General features: G+C 47.2%; 1 protein-coding gene across 4 annotated transcripts; it reads left to right on the top strand.

Annotated features, from left to right (window-relative positions):
• Positions 1-642: 642 nt before the first annotated feature.
• On the top strand, positions 643-11311 carry LOC111243218 (actin-5C). 4 transcript variants are annotated; one of them, XM_022788437.2, is made up of 3 exons: positions 643-786; positions 9746-10513; positions 10771-11311. In XM_022788437.2, the coding sequence occupies exons 2-3, from the start codon at positions 9773-9775 to the stop codon at positions 11158-11160; spliced, it is 1131 nt and encodes a 376-aa protein (XP_022644172.1). In that variant the 5' UTR covers positions 643-786; positions 9746-9772; the 3' UTR covers positions 11161-11311. The 4 variants fall into 4 exon arrangements, with proteins under 4 accessions (XP_022644172.1, XP_086834578.1, XP_086834579.1 ...); XM_086978452.1 differs by having other exon boundaries at positions 780-920; XM_086978453.1 differs by lacking the exon at positions 643-786 and adding an exon at positions 5459-5607.
• The last annotated feature ends 102 nt before the right edge of the window (positions 11312-11413 follow it).

The following is an 11413-nucleotide window of genomic DNA, read 5'->3' on the forward strand; positions in this document are numbered from 1 at the left end:
AAAACTGCCCGCCATCCCGCCATTATCGCCCGGATCCCGCCAGTCCGTCAGACAGCGGTTCCAATTGCATTGGGCTTCCCCTCCTACTCCGTCTCCGGCGTAAGCCGAAAGCACTGAATTTTCAGTTGGCTTTGACATTGCGTTTATCATCATTATTTTAATCTGCTGGTTCTTTACTGCACAACACGATTTTGGCTGAATGACATTTTCTATTTGCTGAGACCGGCACTTCGCTTCGGAGTTCACCTATTGGAGCGCTTACCCCTTCCTTGTGTATACGCTGTAGAGACGGCGCCATCTTGGCGCCGTTGTTGCGCCGGCAGCAGCGCCAATAGCAGGCATGTGTTCATCGTACATTCTCTTGGACACCCTGATATATGACAATAATAATAAGAGCTATATTAGCAATAAATATCGAATATAGGACGTGACAGAAATCACGTTTATGCTGTTAGTCCATCTAGAATATCTAACTAGCTGAAGCGCGGTTTCGTCTCATGGTTGGGCTTGATTGGCGCCAATTTTTGACAGGTCCTGTCAGCGTTGGAGCGCTCATTCAAATTTTCGCGCGCCGCTCCAACATCATACCATATATGGGCACTAGTCGCTTGCCGAACGCTGATTGGTCGAACCGACTCCCCGCTCGCCCTCAACCAATCGGATCGCCTTATTTGGAGACGACGTCACTGACGCCGGCGACTAGCTTCGCTCGGAGGGAGTATAAGGCTTCAGTCATTTGGTCGTCGCCAGCACACGGAGCTGCATCAGTTTTGTGACGTTGTTCGTGTAAGTTCGTTATAGCTAAACCAACATCATTGCTACCATTCTAATCTACACGTCGGCTACAAAGTAGAACCGATCCATCGCTACCTTAGGGCGTCCCCTCAGCGTCTCGTCCGCTGCTAAGTTTTCTGCCGGAGGTAATTGTAATAGTGTGAGCGACACGAGTGTAGTGCAGGGGTCATCGTGCACCAATCGAACTAGCCGGCATCGTGTGTGGCCATTGCCGTTAGACAGGTTTTTCGGGAGAATTTCCGGAAATCCATCATACCATGCCGTGTGGTGGAGCCTTCTCATACCGGTCATGGAATCGTTGACCGTGTGAGGCGTGGGCTGCGCCTCAGGTCGCCCGATGCCGGCTTAGTGTGGTGCTATCGTCCCTGGATAGCTTGACCAGCAGCAGCAACCGCATTGTCGTCTAGTTAGTGTATGTTGGTGCTGCGCGTGCGTGAATTCTTTTCATTATATTCACTGTTGTCTGTTTTTGGCGGATTTTCATCGTTTCGTTTCGGAGCGACGCGCATTTGGCGATATGTGACAGTGTACGACGATGAGCTACCGATGTTACGCGTGTATGCCATTGTTACGAACATGAGCAAGCAGCCATTGTGGCTGCTGGTAGCGATTGCCTGAAGCGTGGCATGGCGGCCCATTCAAGTCGAAGCCGCACCGGCTTCGGCAACGCGTCCTTTGAAGACGCCTACCGGCTTCATGGCTTCACTTTATGCCCGACGCGTCACCGCCTAGAAATTTCTAAGCGTCTTGTTTAACGTTTTTGGAAACCTCTGACGGTCCCTGGTCGATTCTTACTCAGCTAGTTTTACTCGAGGTGTAACGTGTAAATCTGCTACGACAAATTTACGACGAATCATTTCTACTTCGTTCTCTCTTTTTCCTCGCCCATTCGATTCATGCACAGTTCCATCAAAGTTAGTGGTTTGAAACATTCAGGCGAGGTGATTTCATTACGGTGGCCGCAACGAGTATTGCTGCTGCGTGTGCTGATATTAGAAGAAGTAGGATAACTCGACAAATTCGTCATTTTTTTTTCGGTGCCTTGAGTGAGTTTTGTCGCCCCCTTCGTCGTAGTGCTTGCCTGGTTCGTTGCCTATTTACTTACCGCGTCGAGTGTCTGCTCATGTCGGCCGAACGATGAGAGCGGCTGAAAATGCGATAGCATTGACGGAGGTCGGAAGGTGCAGCGCCGCTGTCTCTATTCGGTACCGGCCGGCGCATGTTTGCCTTGCTTTGCCGGTGGTTTCGCCGGTGTGGGCTGGGCGTGCCTCGAGCATGGCTGCTTAAACCAGACAGGACACCGACTCTATACTGTAGCGCTGCGCTATGTATTTTATGCCGCTATTGCAGCTGCCGCTAGCCTAGCATCGCTGCTGTCCTGTAAACTCCCTATAGGCGGTGTCGACAATAGGATCTCGCATTTTCATCCACAACGGCATTATGAGTTTTGAAAATGATAATATACATCCGCTTTCGGCTAATCTGTGTTATTATACAATTTTTGCGGATCTAAGACGGATAGTTTTTGTTGCTTTCCGTTGTAGTCTATTCCATCTGAGTATGAAGGCAGATTTCAAGCAATCCTTTGTGCGTACAAAATGATAAGTGAGCCAAACAAAATGTTTTATAAAACATTGTCCTATCAAGTATCAGTTTTTTTTACAGGCTTTTGCACAGCATTTCTGCTAGTCGTAGTCGTATGATGAATCATTGTATATTAATAGTGCTATCGGATTCATTAAGCAGCTTATTGATTAATAGCTTTTGGCGTCTGGCGCGTGCTAACTATTCATTGGCTATGCGAGCTCTTAGCTAGAGCTCTAGTATGGCTGCCGGTTGTACGGAGTTATCAACTCGCGAACGTTTCTACCGTTTTGGAGCTCCGTCGCAGATGCAAGCAAGTGTCGACACTTACTGCAGTCCCAACAAATGCCAAGATAAGCTTACTCACTTGCTGTTGCTGTTGTTTCCTAGTTGTCCCGTGGGCCTCTGCCCATTTAGACGCTCGACCACTAGTCGCGGACGGATCAGTCAGACAGGGATGCCGTGAACAGCAGTGCTCCCTTGCTTACTCAGCAGCGAGCATTGAGATTGCTTGAAACAGTTATGGCCGCAGCGGCAGGGCGGCTAAGGGACAGCTATCGGCAATCGTCTGAGATTTTGCCTAGTGAGGAGTGTTCTGGGTCGACTCCTTGAGGAACTGGCTACCTAAATGCGTGCTGTCTGGCTTGCAAAGTGCTTGTCTCCGTCTGTTTGTCTGTCTGCCTGAGGGGTAAATGAATGGCAACTGGACGCTGTCGGTTGATCCAGACATTAGTACTTGCTTACAGACACACACACACACACGCACACAAATAGCTGCAAGTATAGGGGGAACACGAGATCCGGAGCGATGACTAACGAACTTGTCAGGACAATAGAGAAGTAAGCGACGCATCGCCAAGAATACTATGTTCGCTCTTTTGGTGAACTGTTAGTTCCACAGAAATAGAACTTTGTGGGATTGTTACTAGTAGTTGATAGTGGCTCACAAAATTTACTGTTTATTGCTCATCCATATATATATTTTGTTTATAATTAAACAAAATATATTAGAGCAATAGTTAAGAGCAGCAGCATAAATAATAGAGACTTCCCAGATCAGCCGAATTTCTATTGCTCAAACAAAATATCCAAAGATACGATAATTACGACGTGGTTGGCCTTTAAAGCACGTTGGTCGGTGCTTTTCGCGTATATAAGGAGCAAACATTAATATTTATATTTTCATTTACATATATGTTTACGTACTTGTGTTATTTTGTAGGACCTTTGCATTTGTTTTGCTGAATGCTGGGTGAGCAACTGAGCGAATGTAGAGCCAAAAATGAACAAGTAGAAAATGTGATTTTGCATCGTTGTGTGATGCAGTATATTTATTAGATTCATACTAGTCTGTGTAGTAGTCGTAGTAATGAACACTTGTATTCATGATTTACCTTGATTATTTCTCGATATCTACGGTTAGGGCAATGCGAAGCAGTATCATTGCCTCATTTAGTACCAGGAGAATTGACCGTGCGAAGCTAAAGTCACCCAACTGCCGCTCCATTTCCACTTCTGACTTGGTGGTAACAATAAGAGTATTCGGAAGCTCGCTAGTGGCACAAGTTGTAGCAGCAGAAACTTCAGAGCACCGCCACTGCCGGAAAAACCAGGACAGCGTCAACGTCGACGATTCTGAGTTCTGCGGATTTAGTTCTGCCGTTGCTGCTTGGGAGATGGTGACGCCATGTACACTTCGTGGATGGTGGACGCTCATTGGCGTTTCGGCGAGCGCCGCTGTTACCGTAGGGGGCGCTGATCGCATAGCAGAACTGCGGCAGCGTCAGTTTTTCGTCTCGATTCTGTCGCTTTTCAGTTGTCACCATCGACGGCAGCGATCGTTGTGCGTGAGGATCTGGCGTGATGGCATTTGTCGTCCACTCGCGTCTCATCTTCCTGTGATGACCCCAACATTTAACTGTTGCTGCCGTTCTTTGACTGTGGAACGGGGGGCGGCCCTCTCTCGATTTGATACCGCATTAACATCACCGGCAGTGGTAGCATCAATAACGGGACAACATTCGAACATTTCAAAACTTTGGCGGCGAGAGAGCAAGTGCAGCTAAAGTTGTATACACTTGCCAATTTCTTCCTCGGTTAATTTGTTAGATCGTCTAGCTATAAACGCACCCGGGTGTGCGTTGGTTGTTCGGTCAGTCGTCCCCAAATTGTGATGCTTACGGTGTACGGTTAGTATCCTCATAGCGATTTTGTTTTCAACACAACGTACGTAAACGTACTTGCATTCTTTATATATACACATAAATCTGTATACGTCAAGTATTATAGTGATGTTTATATACTTGGCTTTTGCGAGCTTCATTGATATTGTCCGCAGTTAGCGATTTTGTCGAACCTGCTCCGGCGCTTATTTTCGGCGACTGCTGCCTGGCGGATCACAAACTACGGCAACAACGGCAAATATCTGCTGAACGAGTATGAATCGCTGTTTAGATCAGCATCAACGGAGACAATCGCGGCGGTTCCAAAACGAGGAACGACGCCATAATTGAAGCAGACAACAGCAACAAAAAAGCCAACGCCGCTGCGGCGGCGGCGGCGGCGGCGGCAAGCGACAACGGCACCAAACAAGTCGACATATTTGCTGCTGCAATCCGTAGCTCTAATAATATCTCCTACGCTACCAACAATCTACCACTGCTTACTAACACTGTTACAAGAGCAAGCAACCACAGCTAGTGTCCATTTCCCGGTAAAAGAGCGCTGTTGCTGTCGCCGCCGGCTGTGGCAGTAGCCATTGGAAAGAGTCTCGTACGCAGCTCTTGCGCGTTGGTAGATTCCGTGATGTTTCTGTTCATTGTCGTCACGTCGTCGTTGTGTTAGTGGTACTATTGATCAGTCTCTTGGTGTATGTACAACGCGGCGGTCAAGTGGTCTGTGTGTGTCAGACGACAAACGTCAAGTGTCAAAGTCCCCTGGCGACAATACCGGCGCCAGCCGTTAGTCGCTTATTCAGTCGTTATTAGTGGATCGTGCTGCGTTCTGCTGCCAGTGCGTGTAGTGACTTATGGTGCTTGTAGAGTAGCATTGTACTCACGTGCTGCTAGTCGTTGTTTAGGCCAGTGAGTCGTCAGCGGTGTTCCTTCGGTGTTCCCCAGTTATTGGTCATTGTTGAATGGAGCAGTGAATGCGTGCGACAACATTCAGCATTGCTTCTAGAAGGATCTCTTTGATTAGCTTTCAACAACAAACGGCATACAAGAATCGGTCTGTTGACCTACCTATTCATAGAGCTACCTTAACGTACTATCTTTCCATTATATGCGTTACATAAATTTTCCTTGTCTATTACTATGAAGTATATTACACAACTTGGTGATCCTGCTGTCCTCGCCCTATAGCCACTATCAAGTAAAAAGTAGTGTTCGTTAATCAGTTGGGCCGCCAATATGAAGAACCTATCATGGTCTTTATTGGATCTTGATTACAAGTCACCTTTACGGGCGACAACAACTGCTACCATCGATTCGTTACATGATGCTGCGTCTTTGGTAAATGCTTAAATACTTTTTAAATACTTTTTGAGTGATATTACAGGAGCTTGTATTTCTCAGATGTGAGCCAAATGAGTCTGCTTGGGGTTGGGGTGTTGGCCGTTCTGTGCACCTTGCGTTACAAGCGATTAGCTTGTAGGACAACTGCTGTCGTCGTTACTAACGTCCCCGGGCGAAAGATTCGGCCTACTATTCAACCGGTCCCCGATAGTGAATTGCAATCTGTATGCAGCACTATTGCATGGCGTGTTCGTCCTATTCAGTGCTTGGGTGCCTGGCCCATTGGGCGCGGTCTCATGGGGTCGCACTATATTGGAGCAAAGAAAATGTTCGCTCACACTGTCTAGCTAGTGCTGTTTCTGAGTCAGGAGGTGTGCGGGGGAGCCTTCTGCTTTTGGGCTCTGCGCGTGGGGAGGGCATACAAATGGTGTTTCCTTTCGGAAGCCGAAACAAGGGCTGTGCAGGCCTAGGGCGGGGTTCAATGGAATGCCTGGATAGGACGAAGCGGCTGTGAGGCAGAGTGGGCGCGGTAGGTGATGTTCTGACTGTTGCCGGCACCACCGGTAAGGGCAACGGCCGCTACTTCTGTCGCAGCCGCCACGAGCCGAGTACCGGCCGGTATTCGGCCAAACGGCTGCAGACGCTCTCGACACCCATCGGGCTATCGAGTTAGCTTCCCTCTCGTACGCGCGCGTCGCAAACTCGCGCTGCTTTGGAGGAGGGAAATTGGAAGCCTGTAGTTGTGCTACTTGAGGGTGGTGTTTGCCGGCTTAATCGTTGACCCCAGAGCAGCAGCGGCTGCAGTGGGGTGTTGTCTTGGCGGTGCTGAAAATTGCTAAGAACTAGACGAAACGAGCCGAATGCCCTTCATAAGGAAGTGACTGTAGGCGAAGCTGCTTAGTATTCTATCATCGTTGTCGACACCGCAGGGAAGGAAAAACTGTTCGTTTATTTATTTGAATTACAGGCAGTGCTACATCAGATAGCAAAATTTCTGCGGGACGCAGGATTTGTCGCAAAGGATAGGTATATGTTAATGCAGTGTAGTCTACCATGTGCTGTGCTTATTAAATTAAGACTTAGAGAAAGTGTTAATCTACCATCGAGCACGACGCGGTACTACGGAAAAACGAGGAACTGAAAAGCGTTCTCCCTTTATTTATACTAAACGTTCAGTTTAAACACTCCGTTAAATAACTCTAAATCACAAACAAATTTATTTATACGTTACTATCGTGTGCGTTAAAACCTATCCTATAGTTCAATCTTAATTGATAGCTTTTTTCCGTTGCTCTTATCAGCAAGTTCGAAGAACAATTTCTCTTCTTAGTGACGATAATTAATTTTCGGCTTGTCTTTGCGTAACAAAGACTCTCTAAAACATCGAAAGACAGTGCTAGGATCACTTACCTTCGGAGTAAGTTGACATGTATGCCAAGTTCGGCCGGCAGTTCGTGTTCAAAAATAAAGCGTTCGATAAAAACCGGTGAAATTATCACATCAGCTAAAGCACATAAAACCAAGCTTTTACTGTTAGTTTTAGTCGGATGTATACCCGCACGCGCTAGTCCGGCGATGGAGAGCCTAGATCTGCGACAGAAGCAGCAGAGTTTCTATTTTAGTGCTGCTGTGCTAAATCAATGCCGACTCGTTGTACGTGGCTTTTTAGTAGTAGCATTTTGCTTTTAGAAAATCTACCACTCATACGATCTTACCGCGTCATGGCACAGAAAGGGGGCTATTTATTTTGTGTGGAGAAGCGGCGTCTTTCCTTCACTGCTCTAAAGCTTCTGCCAACCTATCGTAGGATGTGGGGCATACATAGTTGGCATGCGTAGGGCATGAACTGTGCTGACTGTGCACGAATCACACCACCACCGCTGCCGTCGTAATGCTGGCGTCGGCAGCGCAAGGCAACATAGATAAAAAGATATCGATTTTTTAATAACCTGTGCTGTTATTTCAAAGATACGATTTAATGTGTATGAAGTATTTTGTTAGTTATATTAGCAAGACTACATCGGTATCAGTTTTAATTCCTGTGAGTTCTAATTGTAGTTCATTGACCCGGTATGGCTTGCAGTTCGACGGAGTCAAAGATACTGGGATCGTATTTCAAAACTTCTGAGCAGAAAATGGCGGACAACTTCTGACGCTTTGTTGTCTTGTTTTCCGCCACATTGTAAACGGTTAACTGTTTGTAAATGTGGAATACCAACCCGACCTAATAGGCAATGCGACGAGGCAAATGCTTGATCAATGGGAAACAAGTTTTGGTACAGAGTAGGATGCGCAAGAACTTACAGTTGGTATAGTATAAGTCGCCTTTGTAACGCCATCTTTGTGCTCTACCGTTTCTGTTGATTCGGTCTATGTTGCAATCGTCTGTGGCAAACTGCTTGTTGCTTGGGAGTATGTTGACCTGCGGAGTGTATTGTGCCCCATACTGATGCAAAGGCACTAGCACTGCTACTCCATAACTGATTCGATCAGTGACTGATTAGCTTTTACCAAATCAGTCTCATCTAGTTCACTAGCATCGTTCTGTATCGGTAGTTGTAAAATCGATACGCAGATAAGCAAATACGTTGGCATAGTATGGCTCGGCATATTCACCGCCTATCTGCCAGCACGCCTCACGGGCAATTCCGGTAGAATCGCCCTTCTTATGATCCCAATAAATCTGGGGGAAAGAAGCCAATCATCCTTTCTTGAGAAAAAGTGCTACTTCCTACCGTTTTTACTCAGTTTGCTGCTTCCAAACCTAGAAGTACTCCTGACCTTTTACAGCATGGCAATAGCCGTACCGTAGTATTGTGAGCACCGCTGGAAAAAGGTTGGTTTCCTGGTTGTTGTTGCTGTAGTTGAGGTCCTCATCGAGCCCCCGGCTCATCACCGTTGGTCTGCCCGCTGGTCGGACCGTGGATGGACTGGTGGACCTGTAGAAGGACACTGTAAACGACCGAATTTTTCGGGATAATCAAAATGCAGTTAAAACCGACATTGAAAAGCTGTTGTAGCTATCACTGGTGCTGTGTATGTTAAAAAGGAATTCACCATTCATTAGTACCGGGTATTTCGTGCACGCAAATATCGCTTAGCGAGAACATTTTAGTAAGCATTTTGGTAAGTGCGAATGTGTGCGAGAAATCTGGATTATTCCCCGTAGTTTTGGTCGCATCGAGCGACCTAGTTTTCGTATTGTCTGCCTCCCCGTGGTGACGAGGTTGCCTCAAATGTCTCTGCCGCCACGTCTCCTTTCCGTTCTTCTGCGGCTTTGATCCGTCGGATTTCGTTCCGGGCGGTTCGTTACAAGCGGTTCTCTAGCACTGACTTCACCGACGAGTTAGTGCTCCTACTGAGAGTTGTGTGCGTGTGAGTCTGTTACGGTCGGTTGCTATGACGGTGCGTCTAGCCGAGTTCGTGTGACGGTGCGTAATGGTACCATGGTACTGCTGCTGAGTCGGCTCCTGTTACTGAAACAGCGACCACTGACTGCTATCGTGGTTCTTTCGTAATCGGAGTCGGACGTTTGTTACGGTTACTGTGACTGAGTGGCGACCGCTGTCTGTGCTAGTTTTCAGTGGTAGAAATACGAAGACAAACCATAGGACTATAAAATATTTCGAGTTAGTCGACTAGTGGGGCTTGAGTAAAAGTCTACTTGAACTACTTCGTGGCTATAGCATAATGCGAACAACGTACGGATTCTGCAGTTTTCCACTAGCGGTGACGATACCATTCTGCTAGCCCTCTAGAATCTAGAAGAACTTAATCCACCAATTAAAATCTGAGTAGACAGGTATAATTTTAGCAAGCGTATCTAACCTGTATTTGCTTTCGCTTCACAGACCTAAACCCTCTAAAAAACAGACAAAATGTGCGACGATGATGTTGCTGCTCTGGTCGTTGATAATGGCTCCGGCATGTGCAAAGCCGGTTTTGCTGGAGATGACGCACCCCGTGCCGTGTTCCCATCGATCGTCGGCCGTCCCCGTCATCAGGGCGTCATGGTTGGTATGGGCAACAAGGATTCGTATGTCGGCGACGAGGCCCAGTCGAAACGTGGTATCCTCACTTTAAAATACCCCATCGAGCACGGTATCGTCACGAACTGGGACGATATGGAGAAGATCTGGCATCACACGTTCTACAACGAGCTGCGTGTCGCCCCGGAGGAGCACCCTGTCCTGCTTACTGAAGCCCCACTTAACCCCAAGGCCAATCGTGAAAAGATGACCCAGATCATGTTTGAGACGTTCAATACCCCCGCCATGTACGTCGCCATCCAGGCCGTACTGTCGCTGTACGCTTCCGGACGTACCACCGGTATTGTGCTCGACTCTGGCGATGGTGTGTCTCACACCGTGCCCATCTATGAAGGATACGCTCTCCCACATGCCATCCTTCGTCTTGATCTTGCTGGCCGTGACCTCACGGACTACTTGATGAAAATTCTGACCGAGCGTGGCTACTCGTTCACCACCACCGCGGAACGTGAAATCGTCCGTGACATCAAGGAGAAGCTGTGCTACGTCGCGCTCGACTTCGAACAGGAGATGTCGACTGCTGCGTCGTCCTCCTCGTTGGAGAAGTCCTACGAGCTACCCGACGGACAAGTAGGCTAACCGTTTGGATTTCATGCGCTTGCAATTTGTCTATCTGCTTTTTACACTGGCATGTGATATATATCACAAAAAATGTGGTCATCGCGGCCACCTCACACACAAACGCAGACATCTTGTATTAGGTCCTTTTATTGTGAGTTAGATACAATTATAGGAATTATTTGAATTTTCTATGATTTTCAAACTAAGCAAACCTTGTTGAACTGATTTAATTGTGCTGTTTCTCCGTTTGTTTCTGTTCACTATAGGTGATAACAATCGGTAACGAGCGTTTCCGATGCCCCGAAGCTCTGTTCCAGCCCTCATTCCTGGGTATGGAAGCCTGTGGCATCCACGAAACCACCTACAATTCGATCATGAAGTGCGACGTGGACATCCGTAAAGATCTGTACGCCAACACCGTCCTGTCCGGGGGAACGACAATGTACCCCGGTATTGCCGATCGCATGCAGAAAGAAATCACCAACCTGGCGCCTTCGACCATGAAGATCAAGATCATCGCCCCACCGGAGAGGAAATACTCCGTCTGGATTGGAGGATCTATCCTCGCCTCTCTGTCGACATTCCAGCAAATGTGGATCTCGAAGCAGGAGTATGACGAGTCCGGCCCCTCGATCGTGCACAGGAAATGCTTCTAAATTATTCAAAAAACAACTAAGGATACCACCTATAACACAGCGCGAAATTCACCATTAATAATGATCTAATTAATTATGATCACGATGAAGATGCGATAAAAAGGAAAAATAATACTTATTATTATGAAATAAAAAAAATATAATAACAACAGCAACCAGATCATGATTACCTACGAATGAAAACAGCAAAGACGATAGCGGTCACCACTTCGCCAACATTAACAGCAACTTCAAGACGATTGAGATATACATA

This window comes from Varroa destructor, unplaced genomic scaffold, assembly GCF_002443255.2.
Source record: "Varroa destructor unplaced genomic scaffold, Vdes_3.0 BEIS01000001.1, whole genome shotgun sequence".
NCBI lineage: Eukaryota > Metazoa > Arthropoda > Arachnida > Mesostigmata > Varroidae > Varroa > Varroa destructor.